Raw genomic sequence first — 17,797 nt, 5'->3', positions numbered from 1 at the left:
GGGCATAGTCAGTCCATGCATCCGTGTTTGCTCATTCAACTAACTAATAGGCTGGCAATATGTGCTCCTTGCAACTTTAATTCTGCATGTTCTGCTCCACCCCTAGAGAAATCTGCTTTAAATGAAAGCTCACACCATCAAATGGTTATGTGATGTTGGTGAAATAGCCTAGCCTACAGCAGTTATCCTTCAGCTGCCATCAGCTGTATGTTTAAAAAACAGCCAATCAGCAGTGCTGATGTCACACTTTGGTTTACTGTGATCTTATTTCTCCAACATTGGTGTGTCCGGTCCACGGCGTCATCCTTACTTGTGGGAATATCTCTTCCCCAACAGGAAATGGCAAAGAGTCCCAGCAAAGCCGGCCATATAGTCCCTCCTAGGCTCCACCCACCCCAGTCATTCTCTTTGCCGTTGCACAGGCAACATCTCCACGGAGATGGTTAAGAGTTTTTTGGTGATTAAATGTAGTTTTTTATTCTTCTATCAAGTGTTTGTTATTTTAAAATAGTGCTGGTATGTACTATTTACTCTGAAACAGAAAAGGATGAAGATTTCTGTTTGTGAGAGGAAGATGATTTTAGCAGACAGTAACTAAAATCGATTGCTGTTTCCACATAGGACTGTTGAGATGAAGTAACTTCAGTTGGGGGAAACAGTTAGCAGACTTTTCTGCTTAAGGTATGACTAGACATATTTCTAACAAGACTGTGTAATGCTGGAAGGCTGTCATTTCCCCTCATGGGGACCGGTAAGCCATTTTCTTAGTCAAGCAAACAGAATAAAGGGCTTAATATGGGCTATAAAACTTGTAGACACTTTTATGGGCTAAATTGATTGCTTTATTTGGGCATTTTATACATGTTTATGCTGATAATTCACATTTATAAACTTGGGGAACGTTTTTTAACGGCAGGCACTATGTTAGACACCTTTTCCAGTCAGGGAGGGCCTTCCCAGTTGTAGGCTGAGCCTCATTTTCGCGCCATTACTGCGCAGTTGTTTTTTGAGAGCAAGACATGCAGATGCATGTGTGAGGATCTGAAAGTAGCTGGAAAAGTTTCTAGAAGGCGTCATTTGGTATCGTATTCCCCTCTGGGCTTGGTTAGGTCACAGCAAAAGCTATAGCTGGGACTGTATAGGGGTTAAATTTGTAAACGGCTCCGGTTTTTTTATTTTAAGGGTTAAAGCTCTGAAAATTGGTGTGCAATACTCTTAATGCTTTAAGACACTGTGGTGAAATTTTGGTAATTTTTGAACAATTCCTTCATACTTTTTCACATATTCAGTAATAAAGTGTTTTCTGTTTAAAATTTAAAGAGACAGTAACGGTTTTGTTTTAAAACGTTTTTTGTGCTTTATTGACAAGTTTAAGCCTGTTTAACATGTCTGTGCCTTCGGATAAGCTATGTTCTATATGTATGAAAGCCAATGTGTCTCCCCATTTAAATTTGTGTGATAATTGTGCCATAGCGTCCAAACAAAGTAAGGACAGTACTGCCACAGATAATGAAATTGCCCAAGATGATTCCTCAGATGAGGGGAGTAAACATGATACTACATCATCTCCTACTGTGTCTACACCAGTTTTGCCCACGCAGGAGGCCCCTAGTACATCTAGCGCGCCAATGCTTATTACCATGCAACAATTGACGGCTGTAATGGATAATTCCATAGCAAATATTTTATCCAAAATGCCTACATATCAGAGAAAGCGCGATTGCTCTGTTTTAAACACTGAAGAGCAGGAGGGCGCTGATGATAATTGTTCTGTCATACCCTCACACCAATCTGAAGTGGCCATGAGGGAGGTTTTGTCAGATGGGGAAATTTCAGATTCAGGAAAAATTTCTCAACAAGCTGAACCTGATGTTGTGACATTTAAATTTAAATTAGAACATCTCCGCGCACTGCTTAAGGAGGTGTTATCTACTCTGGATGATTGTGACAACTTGGTCATTCCAGAGAAATTATGCAAGATGGACAAGTTCCTAGAGGTTCCGGTGCACCCCGACGCTTTTCCTATACCCAAGCGGGTGGCGGACATAGTGAGTAAGGAGTGGGAAAAGCCCGGCATACCTTTTGTTCCCCCCCTATATTTAAGAAATTATTTCCTATGGTCGACCCCAGAAAGGACTTATGGCAGACAGTCCCTAAGGTCGAGGGGGCAGTTTCTATTCTAAACAAGCGCACTACTATTCCTATCGAGGATAGTTGTGCTTTCAAAGATCCTATGGATAAAAAATTGGAGGGTTTGCTTAAAAAGATTTTTGTACAGCAAGGTTACCTTCTACAACCCATTTCGTGCATTTTTCCTGTCACTACAGCAGCATGGTTCTGGTTCGAGGAACTAGAAAAGTCGCTCAGTGGAGAGACTCCATATGAGGAGGTTATGGACAGAGTTCACGCACTTAAGTTGGCTAACTCTTTTATTTTAGATGCCGCTTTGCAATTAGCTAGATTAGCGGCGAAAAATTCAGGGTTTGCAATCGTGGCGCGCAGAGCGCTTTGGCTAAAGTCTTGGTCAGCGGATGTGTCATCCAAGACAAAATTGCTTAACATCCCTTTCAAAGGTAAGACTCTATTTGGACCAGAATTGAAAGAGATTATCTCAGACATCACTGGGGGAAAGGGCCACGCCCTTCCACAAGATAGGCCTTTCAAGGCCAAGAATAAGTCTAATTTTCGTTCCTTTCGCAATTTCAGGAACGGACCGGCCTCTAATTCTGCATCCTCTAAGCAAGAGGGTAATGCCTCACAACCCAAACCAGCCTGGAAACCGATGCAAGGCTGGAACAAGGGTAAGCAGGCCAAGAAGCCTGCTGCTGCTAACAAAACAGCATGAAGGAGTAGCCCCCGATCCGGGACCGGATCTAGTAGGGGGCAGACTCTCTCTCTTTGCTCAGGCTTGGGCAAGAGATGTTCAGGATCCCTGGGCACTAGAAATAGTTTCTCAGGGTTATCTTCTGGAATTCAGGGAACTACCCCCAAGGGGAAGGTTCCACATGTCTCACTTATCCTTAAACCAAATAAAGAGACAGGCGTTCTTACATTGTGTAGAAGACCTGTTAAAGATGGGAGTGATACACCCAGTTCCATAAAGGAACAAGGAATGGGATTTTATTCAAATCTGTTCGTAGTTCCCAAAAAAGAGGGAACTTTCAGACCAATTTTGGATTTGAAGATCCTAAACAAATTTCTCAGGGTACCATCGTTCAAGATGGAAACCATTCGAACGATTCTACCCACTATCCAGGAAGGTCAATTTATGACTACCGTGGATCTAAAGGATGCGTACCTACATATTCCTATCCACAAAGAACATCATCAGTTCCTAAGGTTCGCCTTTCTGGACAAACATTACCAGTTTGTGGCCCTCCCATTCGGGTTAGCCACTGCTCCAAGGATTTTCACAAAGGTACTAGGGTTCCTTCTAGCGGTTTTAAGACCGAGGGGCATTGCAGTAGTACTTTACTTGGACGACATTCTAATACAAGCGTCGTCCCTGTCAAAAGCAAAGGCTCATACAGACATCGTTCTGGCCTTTCTCAGATCACACGGATGGAAGGTGAACATAGAAAAAAGTTCTCTGTCTCCGTCAACAAGAGTTCCCTTCTTGGGAACAATAATATATTCCTTAGAAATGAGGATTTTTCTGACAGAGGTCAGAAAGTCAAAACTTCTAAGCACTTGTCAAGTTCTTCATTCTGTTCCACGTCCTTCCATAGCGCAGTGCATGGAAGTAGTAGGGTTGATGGTTGCAGCAATGGACATAGTTCCTTTTGCACGAATTCATCTAAGACCATTACAACTGTGCATGCTCAAACAGTGGAATGGGGACTATACAGACTTGTCTCCAATGATTAAAGTAGATCAGAAGACCAGAGATTCACTCCGTTGGTGGCTGACCCTGGACCATCTATCCCAGGGAATGAGCTTCCGCAGACCAGAGTGGGTCATTGTCACGACCGACGCCAGTCTAGTGGGCTGGGGCGCGGTCTGGGAATCCCTGAAAGCTCAGGGACTATGGTCTCGGGAAGAGTCTCTTCTCCCGATAAACATTCTGGAACTAAGAGCGATCTTCAATGCTCTCAGGGCTTGGCCTCAGCTAGCAAAGGCCAGATTCATAAGATTCCAATCAGACAACATGATGACCGTTGCGTATATCAATCATCAGGGGGGAACAAGGAGTTCCCTGGCGATGAAGGAAGTGACCAAAATAATTCAATGGGCGGAGGATCACTCCTGCCACCTATCTGCGATCCACATTCCAGGTGTGGAAAACTGGGAAGCGGATTATCTGAGTCGTCAGACATTCCATCCGGGGGAGTGGGAACTCCACCCGGAGATCTTTGCCCAACTAACTCAATTATGGGGCATTCCAGACATGGATCTGTTGGCGTCTCGTCAGAACTTCAAGGTTCCTTGCTACGGGTCCAGATCCAGGGATCCCAAGGCGACTCTAGTAGATGCACTAGTAGCACCTTGGACCTTCAACCTAGCTTATGTATTTCCACCGTTTCCTCTCATTCCCAGGCTGGTAGCCAGGATCAAACAGGAGAGGGCCTCGGTGATCTTGATAGCTCCTGCGTGGCCACGCAGGACTTGGTATGCAGACCTGGTGAATATGTCATCGGTTCCACCATGGAAGCTACCTTTGAGACAGGACCTTCTCGTTCAGGGTCCGTTCGAACATCCAAATCTGGTCTCCCTCCAGCTGACGGCATGGAGATTGAACGCTTGATTCTATCGAAGCGTGGGTTTTCAGATTCTGTGATAGATACTCTGGTTCAGGCCAGAAAACCGGTAACTAGAAAGATTTACCATAAAATATGGAAAAGATATATCTGTTGGTGTGAATCCAAAGGATTCCCATGGAATAAGATAAAAATTCCTAAGATTCTCTCCTTTCTACAAGAAGGTTTGGAGAAAGGATTATCTGCAAGTTCTCTAAAGGGACAGATCTCTGCTTTATCTGTCTTACTACACAAAAGACTGGCAGCTGTGCCAGATGTTCAAGCATTTGTTCAGGCTCTGGTTAGGATCAAGCCTGTTTACAGACCTTTGACTCCTCCCTGGAGTCTAAATCTAGTTCTTTCAGTTCTTCAAGGGGTTCCGTTTGAACCTTTACATTCCATAGATATTAAGTTACTATCTTGGAAAGTTTTGTTTTTGGTTGCTATTTCTTCTGCTAGAAGAGTTTCAGAGTTATCTGCTCTGCAGTGTTCTCCGCCCTATCTGGTGTTCCATGCAGATAAGGTGGTTTTGCGTACTAAGCCTGGTTTTCTTCCAAAGGTTGTTTCTAACAAGAATATTAACCAGGAGATAGTTGTACCTTCTTAATGTCCGAATCCAGTTTCAAAGAAGGAACGTTTGTTACACAATTTGGACGTAGTCCGTGCTCTAAAATTCTATTTAGAGGCTACAAAAGATTTCAGACAAACATCTTCTTTGTTTGTTGTCTATTCTGGTAAAAGGAGAGGTCAAAAAGCGACTTCTACCTCTCTTTCCTTTTGGCTTAAAAGCATCATCCGATTGGCTTATGAGACTGCCGGACGGCAGCCTCCTGAACGAATCACAGCTCACTCCACTAGGGCTGTGGCTTCCACATGGGCCTTCAAGAACGAGGCTTCTGTTGACCAGATATGTAAGGCAGTGACTTGGTCTTCACTGCACACTTTTGCCAAATTTTACAAATTTGATACTTTTGCTTCTTCGGAGGCTATTTTTGGGAGAAAGGTTTTGCAAGCCGTGGTGCCTTCCGTTTAGGTAACCTGATTTGCTCCCTCCCTTCATCCGTGTCCTAAAGCTTTGGTATTGGTTCCCACAAGTAAGGATGACGCCATGGACCGGACACACCAATGTTGGAGAAAACAGAATTTATGCTTACCTGATAAATTACTTTCTCCAACGGTGTGTCCGGTCCACGGCCCGCCCTGGTTTTTTAATCAGGTCTGATGAATTATTTTCTCTAACTACAGTCACCACGGTACCATATGGTTTCTCCTATATTTTTCCTCCTGTCCGTCGGTCGAATGACTGGGGTGGGCGGAGCCTAGGAGGGACTATATGGGCAGCTTTGCTGGGACTCTTTGCCATTTCCTGTTGGGGAAGAGATATTCCCACAAGTAAGGATGACGCCGTGGACCGGACACTCCGTTGGAGAAAGTAATTTATCAGGTAAGCATAAATTCTATTTTCACTGAACTCTCAAAAGATTTCATAGTAAAATTCCTTAAACTAAAATAAAAATTAACATTATTGTGCCTGCACATGCCAGATGCACATTCCCTTGCAAGTCCCAGGACTAGCATCCTGATTGGCAGGTTAAAGGGACAGTCTAGACCCAATACTTATTCTATATTACTTATTGTTACATACCAGACAAAAATCTTGCAACGGATTCCACGTCTATAAGCTTGTAAAAAGTACATGAAACTTCTGAATAATTATCGTTTATGAGAAGCCGAAAATTGCCACCAAGCTTTGCCCACAGCTTTCTTCTTGTCTATTTAGCTGTTTTCTTGACAGTTTAGCAGTGCACATTTAATATTTTTCAGTTGGCTACTTCAAATGGGCTAATCATGATTAGAGAAACTTAACATACCAAAATATGAATGCAATGGGTGGGAGGAGCTTGTTGGCCATTTTTGAATCCTAACAAACAAGGAATATGTTTCATGTGCTTCTTACAAGCTTATAGATGTGGGATCAGTTGCAAGATGGTTCCCTGGTATGTAACAATAAGTAGTCAAAATTATGTATTGTGTCTAGACTGTCCCTTTAAATTTCCTTTACAATTGGATGGGGCTACTGAAGAAATTTGAGGTAACATAACTTCCTTTTTTACATACAGATGTTAGGTGATATTTTCTTGTCAGTTTTTTACTGCTATGCTCCATCACTTTCAAAAGCTTCAACATTTGAAGGGGCAGATATCTTTAAAAAAGACACCTACACTGGCAGATGCAAAACCAGTTGTCTGAAAGAATATGAATCCACTCTTTCAAACAGACCTCATAGATCTATTTAGGAAAAATTGGCAAGACAAATTTGGCTCAAAAAGATGTCAAAATGTATACTGTCCATTCAATAAAATGTGACATCCATATAACACAATATAAATAATACTGGTCATACACAGCAATCAGATCAGCTTCTGAATAATATTAACCATTACTGAACTCCTAAAAAGAACACACAAAATTGAGTGTGCAACTTATAATATCAGGCTGTGATAACTTGTTCCTTGAAACTGATGTAGATATACTCATAGGGGTAGATTTAGCAATCTACCCCTGTAGTTTTCAGTTCCCTGGAAACAAGAGTTAAGAAGTAGCGCTGCTCCTTAACCCTTCCGCCACTTCTGAGGTGGCAGATAGCAGTCATCCCGATCAGATACGATCGGGATGATTGACACCCCCTGCTAGTGGCCGATTGGCCGCGAATCTGCAGGGACAGCATTGCACAAGCATTTCACTAGGAATGCTTGTGCAATGTTAAATGCCGACAGCATATGCTGTCGGCATTTAGCGATGTCGGGCGGACATGATCCACTACAGCGGATCATGTCTGCCCCATCTTAATAAATCGCCCCCTGAGTCTAAAACACCAACCAAATGGTGCCTATAAACATGCTGGAGGCTCAGAGACCACCAGATAACTTCCTCCAGCTTTTGAGCATAAAATAAATTTAAAACATAGAAAAAGGGAGAATGCATAGGGGCCTATTTACTATGGTGCGAGCGGACATGATCCGATATAGCGGATTATGTCCACTGCACATCTTGTGAACTGCTGGTGCAATGCCACCCCCTGCAGATAATGTAACTTTAATATAAGAATCCTTAAAGTAATTAACTTCATATTTTACTTGACATAATATTAGTGTTATAAATTATCTCAGATAATGTATAGGGGTATATTTATTATAGTGCGGATGGACATTATACGATGTAGCGTATCATGTCTGCCGCACATCGATAAATGCTGTCAGCATTTATCATTGCACCAGCAGTTCTTGTGAACTGCTGGTGCAATACTGCCCCCTGCAGATCTGCGGCCAATCGGCGGCTAGCAGGAGGTGTCAATCAACCCAATCGCATTCGATCAGGTTTTTCTGTCCGCCACCTCAGAACAGGCAGACAGGCTATGGAGAGGCGGTCTTTAGACCGCTGATTCATAACTTCTGTTTCCAGCGAGCCTTGAAACACGTGGGCATCAAGCTCTTTATTCCCCATAGTGTATCCTGTAACAGATAGATTTCTGAAGCAATATAGATATAATTACACAATTATAAACACCAAATAAATTGGTGCTTCATAGCCTTTAAACTGACGACCTCTAGTCTGAGATCTTGTAACACCACCAATGTACAAAATAACCTAAATATACAATATAAAATAGAATTGATATTGTGTACACAGTTTTAATGTCTTTTCTTTTTACTAAACTGAAAGGGTTACTCCATCTGTTCAGTACACCTATTTCTAAGACTGGTGCATTTGTGCACATTTATTTAATCTACAAGCTTCTAAGAGGAGAAAGTAAAAGCAAGATAAATGGATTCTGTGAATAGCAGAAGAAAGGTGGTTTCTTTCCTTTGGCATTGAAATCCTTTTTCATGAATGCATTAAATAAGCAGAAGATAAGTATCTAAATTACAGGTTGATGAAAATATAAGTGTGCACTATTTAGATATGTCAGTTCTTTGTTATACATGAAATATTTTAAATTGTAAAAAGTGATGCAGCATGAAAAAGCTGCAACTAAACGGCTTGCAGGTACCCGTTATCTCAGGTTGCTATGGAAACCACTTAAGAGCAAAAAAATGAGGCTGTTTAAAAAAAATGGTTTGTGAAAAGAGTTCAGCATAATAGGCATTTCCCTGTAATTTAAAAAAAAAAAAAAGAAATCAATTTTTTGTATAATTAAATGCATTCACTTGTCTTGAAGGAAAGACTTTGTTACAAAAAATGATGAAAAAAACGCAACTCAAAGATCTGTTTTACCCAACTCACTCATGAAGGAGCAATATAAATTACAATGAGCTTTAATGTGCGGTCAACATTTTCAATTTTCATGCATCAGTGGCAACGTCAGTTCCATAATCTATGTTAAAGGAAAAATAATGAAATAGTATAAACAGGTTCTTTTTGCAGTACTTAAATAAGCTTCTTTTTATATCCATTGGGTCGTTCTATGCTTCTGTATAAAATATTTTAGTTCTTCAAGAGACACGAAACCCCAAATTTTCCTTCCATGATTCAGATACAGCATGTCATTTTAACAAACTTTCCAATTTGCTTACATTATCAAATTTTCTTTTTTATCTTGGTATCCTTTGTTTTAAAACAGGGAGGTGAGCTCAGGAGCGTGCATGTGTATGCAGCCCTATATAGCAGCAATTTTTCAAGAATGTTATACATTTGCAAGAGCACTAGATGGCAGCACCTTTTTCTGCCATCTAGTGCTCCAGACAAGTGCACGCTACCTACCTAGGTATTTCTTAAACAAAGTATATCAAGAGAAAGAAACTAATTTGATAATTGAAGTAAATTGGAAACATTTCATGTCCCTTTTTATAGTATGTTAATTTATTTAAACTTATTAATCCTTAATTTATGTATATACCAGGTGTTCGAGAAAGTATTATCAGTCACTAGTTCCTTTTTATGTGTTCGCTCCACTTAAGATACAATTAACATACTAGGGGCCCAAGAATAGTAGGAAACCCCCTTCAAGAGATGCACATTTCCAACATTGTAATATTTATAATTTCCAGACTTCAATTACAGGAAAAGAAGGAAACACAAGTAATGAAATAATATTGCAAAGCTATATTACTACACATAATTTAACCGTTTACTCAGGTTACTTAGTTTTAAAATGTTTATTTTTCATAATAATTTGTAAAAGGGAACCCTCAATAACCAGCTAGGATTAAGTTTTGATACCACTGATGTGGCTTATTTTGGAAATGAATATTATATACAAAGTATATCTTTGTTATATTACAAGAACGAATATGCATAATGATTAAATTATGTGTTTAAATGCAATTACAGATGGTGTTTTCTAACTAATTTTCTTGATAGGTCTGATATAGTTTAGTGCCAGATAAGGGTATACTTTAAACCGCCAGTGGGAGGTATAAATATTTTATTGCCATCCACTGACGGTTTGCATTCTTTTCTTTGTTTTATATATATATATATATATATATATATATATATATATATATATATATATATATTGTATATACATACATATATATTATAATTTTATATATTTATATATATTTATTTTAATTATTTTTAACATATATTCCCATATTCCCACAGACATCTCGTGACCTAGCATGCTTCATCCAGTTTGAGAATGTGAATGTTTATTATGGCACTCATTACAAGATGAAATACAAAGCTCCAAGTGACCACTGCTTTGTGCTTAAGGTATGTTTACTATTTAGTCTTTTATATATAATGTAGTCTTTTCCTTGTTTACCATTAAATAACAACTAAATACAGTAGAAATGCATAATTAACAAGTGCATAATAATAAGACAATGCAATAACACTTACTCTGAATTTCAAATAAGCAGTAAAATATTTTAAGACAAATTTATTTTTACCCCCATTTGCCGGCCCTCTGTATCATGTGACAGCAATCAGCCAATCACAGAGCTGTGTATGTGGTTTCCACCTGCTAGTAAGCCTCAAATACCTAAGTATCAGCTGTGCACAAACATCTCTCTCTCTCTCTCTCATGTGTTCCTATTATTAACCCCTTCACTTCTGGGAATTTCAGCAAAGAACTTGCCCAAAATACCGGAGAATTTTTAGCAATTTTGCTATCACTCCATTTAAACAGGAATAGAGCCTTGTTTTTTTTTAATTTACCTAACAAAACTATATATATATTTTTAAGTAGACAACCCAAGGTATTGATCTAGGCCCAATTTGCTATATTTCATGCCACCATGTCACCGCCAAATGCAATCATATAAAAAAAAATTAACTTTTTCACAAACTTTGGGTTTCTCACTGAAATTTTTACATACCGCTTGTGCTCGAATGGTTGTAAAAGCTTCACTGGGATCCCCTTTATTCAGAAATAGCAGTCATACATGGCTTTGCCATTGTTTTTTTGTTTTTTTGTAATTAGGATGCTGCTAATTGCAGCTGCGAACCAAACTTCTATTATTCCCGGCAAGGGGTTAACTTTAGCAGTAGTGTAGAGATTACCCTCCCACCTGACACCTCCAGAATGTCTTCAAGCACTGATTTCAACCAATCACCATCGCAAGGTGAATCCCTTTTTAAAATATCACTGTTATCACAATGCTTTTAACATTGGGGCCTGAATGTAAAACGTGAGTTCATTTGGCTTCCCTATTGATCATGCCAAGTTCCCTATTGGTGGCTAGCTTGCTATAATTTATAATATAATTTATAATAGATAAATAGCACAGAGAAAAAAAAAACATTTTTAGAAAATTCTAGACAAATTTTTTTTTTAAAAAATGTCATAACATACTAAACAGTAACCACACCAATTGTATCATTTTTTCCTTTAATTAAAAAAGGTTTCGCCAGTTTTGATCCCAGCAGATAAGGCATTACTGAACATATTAAATATTCTCTCTCCCCTCATCTTCAGATTCTGCACATATCTAAGCTTGAAAATCAGCCTGATATTTCTAACTTTGAATAGAAAGGAAAGGCTCGGCTGGGGGTGAAAGAATTTAATTCCTGCACCTATGTGAATTGAACAGGAAATACAACTGGTTAATTTAATTAATTGTATTACTTGCACCATAACTAAATAAAAATGGGCATGAAGACATTCCCAGGTTTACAGTTTTATAGAAAGCTGCAAGCAGGGAATCTAAATTTACATTATTAAAAAGAAGTATAGCAATTTCTGTTTAAAACATCATACAGATATATGCATGTGAATTTGTCAAATCTACATTTGCTATACATTAATTCTACATAATGCTGCACAATGTTTGCATACACTGATCTATCACAATAAGAACATAATCTGATAATGTATCCATGCTATGCTTGAGGTGTCACCGACAAAGACAATGATGTACACTGTCCAAGTAGACGTAAATATGCTGTATAGTTGCAGTTCAGAAGTATCTGATGCCATCTGCTGGTAGGTGCTGTGTATTGTGTAGTCCAGGCATGTGGCTCTAAAACAGCATTGTGAATGCATTTTAGCTTATGCTAGTCTAAATTCTCTGAATTACTTATTTTCTCTCATATGAGATTTTCTAAAAAGGATCACTGTGCATTTAAAGTTATAAAAGTGATACATTACTACAACAATGTAGTACATTTTACATACATTGATTTGAATGTTAACAATGAAACCTACACAATTTTGTTACCTAGTTACCTCAGAGCTTAAAATCACTGTATTTAAATAAAAAAGTCATCCCAGTTAAGACCTTTCAGGCTATTTATGCATGAACTATTTTTCATTGTTATCTTTCATCTCACAGCATCCACAAATTCAGAAGGAGTCACAATATATAAAATACCTGTGCTGTGATGAGCCCTGGATTTTACAACAGTGGGTTACTGGTATTAGAATAGCCAAGGTAAGAAAACAAATATATGTGTTATGTTCTATAAAATATACATCAGTGATATAACTACTAAATTACCTGTGCTGCACATGCTGCCATTATACCTATGGTGTGAGTAGTGAGAGTCATGAAAATATACCATCCGGAGCATTATATTTCACCCCAGTGTCATTCCTCTTTCAGTCCTAGCATGGCTGCTTTCTCCTGCCACTATACAGAGGGCTGCAAAGGCCGCCTCGCCAACAGCACTATAGATGTAACTTATTTAATAGTTGTTTCTGTTAATATAAATAAGTTCACTGCAGAACTATGCTCTCTAATCATTGAACAAACAGCGATGTCTTCTGCCGTTACAATACCAAACACCACAAAGATACTGTGCTATCACTAACCTATTTTATGCTATAGAACATCCTCTTTGTCATCCCCACCTGGACAGTCTGTAGCGCCACTAAATGCCACCATCCAGTGGACACCAAGACAGCTGGTATAGCTACCTACTACCACAATTCAGGGGACATTCAGATGGCTTGTAGTGCCCCCTTTGCCATGATCAAGTGAAAACCTTTAAGTCCTATAGAGTCTCCTACTACCACAATCCAGTTGGTTGAATAATTGCTGTACCTTTACAAATATCACAACCATTCCCTGCCACCCTAACACTAAAGTCATGAGAGATACCCTGTATATCCATTATCCTGAGGATTACATTGCTACCCTGGTGCTACCGTTAACACAAGCAATTCACAACTACTCTTCACTACCTTAAAGGGACACTAAACCTGTTTTTTTCTTTCATGATTCAGATAGAGCATGCAATTTTAATCAACTTTCTAAATTACTTCTATAATCAAATTTTATTCGTTCTCTTGCTATCTTTATTGAAAAATCAGGAATGTAAAGCTTAAGAGCCGGCCCATTTTTAGTTGTAAACCTGGGTTTGGCTTCCTTATTGGTTTGCTAAATGTAGACACCAATAAGCAAGTGCTATCCAGGGTGCTGAACCTAAAATGGGCTGGCTCCTAAGCTTTAAATTCATACTTTTTAAATAAAGATAGCAAGAGAACAAAGAAAAATGTATAGTAGGAGTAAATTAGAAAGTTGCATGTTCTATCAGAATCATTAAAGAAAAAATGTGGGTTTAGTATCCCTTTAAAGGGCCACTGTAAGTAAATATTTTCTATGCCTGTTACTAACTAACTACCCCAAATACACTTTTTATCAATAGCATTTCATTAACATATCTCTACCGTATATCAGAAATCTTGTCTGAAAATTTAATTGTTTTCCAAACCCACTCCGTGGGTATCCTTTGTTCTGTACCAATCCGTTTACAATACCTAGGTTTCAAAATGGCGCTTTAAACACAAAGTTATTGGTTTAAGTATTTTGAACACTCAGTGCTGAAAATAGTGGGCAGGATAACGTGACATCATCAGCGAATAAAAGATATAACTTTTAGAACGTTATGAAACTTCGTTTTGGAGAAAATATAGGTTAGTAGGTTTTAATTAATGTTTATTAACTTTAATATGTTAGTTGTTTAGCTTAAAAATTATAACAGAAAGTAATCCTTTAATGATGCTCAGTCCTTGTTTTATCACAATCACAACTGCGGAGATTTCTAATTAAGGACATAACTTCTTTAAATCCCCTTCTGCCCTTTTATGGTTCAAATCACCAAACGGTAATTGCGGAAAATCAGCCCCCAAAAAATCTACATATGGTTATTTTGTCTTACTATGATTTATTAACAACCAGCATGTCAAGCATAACACTCCAGCAATATACAGTACACATAAATAGAATGATTTAAGTGAATCTTGATACTTCACATGTCTTCATTTTAATATAGAGTGCATAAACCTATATGAGGCTTGTTCAGCCATTGCCTAATCATAAATATAATGTGTGCTTGCTTTGGCAGTATGGGAAGGCTTTGTATGACAACTATAAGACTGCTGTGCAAAGGGCAGGACTAGCATCTCATTGGTCAGCTCTCAGCACATCAACTGTATCAACCTCAACAGGTAAAAATAGCATAACTTATATCTGTAATTATTTCATCAGAATGCAAGGGCTTGTTCACAGAAATGGGATGTGTGTGACACTATAAGGTGTTTTGATTTCAACTTGGGGGAAAAAACTGAGGAACTATTATTGCTCTGTTATAATGTTGTTAAACCATCCTGTAAAGTGTCAGAGCTCCAAAATGTCCAACATTATCTGAGTTTTGTAACTCTGCCCTCCCAGCTATAGAGCTCCAAAATGTCCAACATTATCTGAGTTTTGTAACTCTGCCCTCCCAGCTATAGTCCATTCCACAGTGATCACTAAGCAACAAATGAGCTTTTCTTTATACTCTAGCACAAAGGTGCCCCTCTGGCTTTCATAACAGCCCCAAAAAGCCTGTGTGGGCCCCTCTTTCAATTGTATACCCTTGATAACAGATTAGTAAGGTCACATTAGCAACAATGGTTACCTGACTATTTTCATGCAATGTACTAAATTATTAGCAACAATATTCTTTCATTCTCACATGTAATTAAATATAAATAAAATAATGGTGTTCTGAATCTACAGGGCCTGCTGAAAAATGATAAATAATTTGTGTGTCACTCACTGAAAAATCAAGAGTTTAAATTTAAACTGACACGAAACATATCATTTTTCTTTTATGATTTAAATAGATCATACAATTTTAACAACTTTCTAATTTCTTATATTAGCTATTTGGCTTCATTCTCTTTGTATCCGTTGTTGAAGGAGCAGTAATGCACTACGGGGAGCTAGCAGAAAACTAATGACAAGAGGCATATTTGTGCAGCCACCAATCAGCAGCTTCTAAACATACCTAGGTATACATTTCAACAAAGAATACAGAGAAAAAACTGGAAAGTTATTTAAAGTGTATCTGAATCAAGGAACACAATTTTTTTTTCATGTCCCTTTAAGCAGCAACAAAAGCTCAAAATCAGGGGTGTGAAAATGGCTTAGTGGTGAAGGGGTTAAACAACCTATTTTATAGTTGACAGCCTTAGAAGCATAACATTTGGTAGAATCAGAGAAAAGGGCATACTGCTCTGCATTATTTCCAAGGAGTTAAAGGGACAGTCTACAATAGAATTTTTATTGTTTTAAGAGATACATAATCCCTTTATTACCCATTCTCCAGTTTTGCATAACCAACACAGTTATATTAATACACTTTTTACCTCTGTGATTACCTTGTATCTAAGCATCTTCTGACAGCCCCCTGATCACATGACTGTAACTATTTATTATCTATTGTCTTGCATTTACCATTGTGTTGTGCTAAATCTTAAATAACTCCCTGGGCGTGGACACAGTGTTAATTATATGGCCCACATGAACTACCAGTTTCTTGTTGTGAAAAGAATTTAAAGAAGCATGTGACAAGAGGCGGCCTTCGAGAGCTTAGAAATTAGCATTTGAGTCTACCTAGGTTTAGTTTTAACTAAGAATACCGAAGATAACAAAGCAAATTTGATGATAAAAGTAAATTGGAAAGTTATTAAAATTACAAATGCTATCTGAATAATGAAAGTTTAATTTTGACTAGACTGTCCCTTTAAGCTGATACAAAATAAGACATTCTAAAATGAGAAATAAAAACCCACATTGCAATCGCATAGCACATGTTACACTGCATTTTATCATGTAGGAATGTACAGAATATTCAACAGAAACAAACCTTACAATAAAATACTTTACTTAATAAATTCCACAAGAAGTATTGAAGACCTTGCAGGTATACCAATTTAAACAAGTATTTTTTTTTTTACTTAAACAGGAAACTATTTATTAAATACAAAAGTTGGGTAGCTGGAGAAAGCCAGGAACCCCACCAATAGTATGCACAATGAGCACTCTGGGCACTGACTATAGGCAGTTATCTCCAACAAAAAGGGAAAAATAAAATATAACTTTTATTAGTTTATGATTAAAATCCAAAATGACATACACTTTAAAAAAATCCAGACCTACACTTCTGATGAACCAATCAAATAATCTTAGGGAGGATGGTATCAGGTAGGGCCTTAATAGCTATATGCCTGTGTATGAGTTTGTGTAATAGCATGCAAATGGTCTCACAATGGTTGTTTGTAAATGCCCTGTTATTGACATCAACATGGGTACAAGGTCTCAGGTCGTTCTACTGGGAATCAAATGCTCTATACACCCGTTGATTAAATGAATTATTGTTCAAGGATTACTATTACTAAACATAAGGGATGGATTAGTACGAGTTGAATCTTGGATAATGATATTATAAGCTATCATTAATTTGTGAATTCATCCTTCACCCAAGAGCGATTGAGTTTTCAAAAAGAGATCCAATAATGTAACATTTATAATATATGTTAGTCAATAGTGTGTGTAATGCTTTAACACATGTAATTACGATTGTTAGTTTTCAGTCCTAGCAGGACGAATACTAAAATGTAAACAGTTGTAATCCAGTGTCAAAAGGATACTTTGTATAAGTTATCAAATACTGGCTGAAATGTGAGTCTTTGCGCTAGTAGCTACACAAATACCTAATCTCAATATTGAGCATATTAGCTGAAACGATTATATTTAATGTCAGTTTCAATTATTGACAAATCCTTAACATTCTGGGTTGTATTGTTAAATAACAACGCAATAGTCATGTCCTAAACGAGTCTCAATATAATTGAGATTAAAATAAATCCTGCTGTATTAGGTTCACATAAGATACTATAGTCAAGGCCAGTAGCAGTCCTCTATTATATTATTCAGATCTATAAATTTTAGAGGGTTCTCCCTTATAAAGCGTACTTATATCAGTAGAAAGGTCGAGCTTTCCTTGCCAATGAACTATTGTATGGGTTTGTGTATGAACTGATATAGATACTACTGCTGTATGTCGTTAAATAATAATAAACTATATCTGTAGAACGTCAAGCAGATGGTACATAGTATTACTCAGAAAATATTGCCCATTAGACATGGTGTGCTAAATTTAATGTTGCACCTGGAAGAATCAGTAGGTACCGCACTTGCTTTGTAGCCTATAATGTTGTATTGCATAACTACTTGATCTACCACAACCTGGGCCGTATCATATAGTGAGTATTAGCAGTAAGTACTATATCCAATGTTTGGCGATACCTCCGGTAAATGGGCCTAACTTAACCCGTGTGATTG

General features: G+C 38.0%; 1 protein-coding gene across 1 annotated transcript in view; it reads left to right on the top strand.

The window, feature by feature from the left end:
• The window catches only part of APBB1IP (amyloid beta precursor protein binding family B member 1 interacting protein), a 352,897-nt gene that overhangs the window by 278,679 nt on the left and 56,421 nt on the right, over window positions 1-17,797 (top strand). The window contains exons 10-12 of the mRNA XM_053713908.1: window positions 10,344-10,454; window positions 12,518-12,616; window positions 14,532-14,634. Coding sequence (XP_053569883.1) covers window positions 10,344-10,454; window positions 12,518-12,616; window positions 14,532-14,634 — 313 coding nt within the window. The remainder of the gene's footprint in view (window positions 1-10,343; window positions 10,455-12,517; window positions 12,617-14,531; window positions 14,635-17,797) is intronic.

This window comes from Bombina bombina, chromosome 5 (assembly GCF_027579735.1).
Source record: "Bombina bombina isolate aBomBom1 chromosome 5, aBomBom1.pri, whole genome shotgun sequence".
Taxonomy (NCBI): Eukaryota; Metazoa; Chordata; class Amphibia; order Anura; family Bombinatoridae; genus Bombina; species Bombina bombina.
This window is presented reverse-complemented; position numbering and strand designations above follow the sequence as displayed.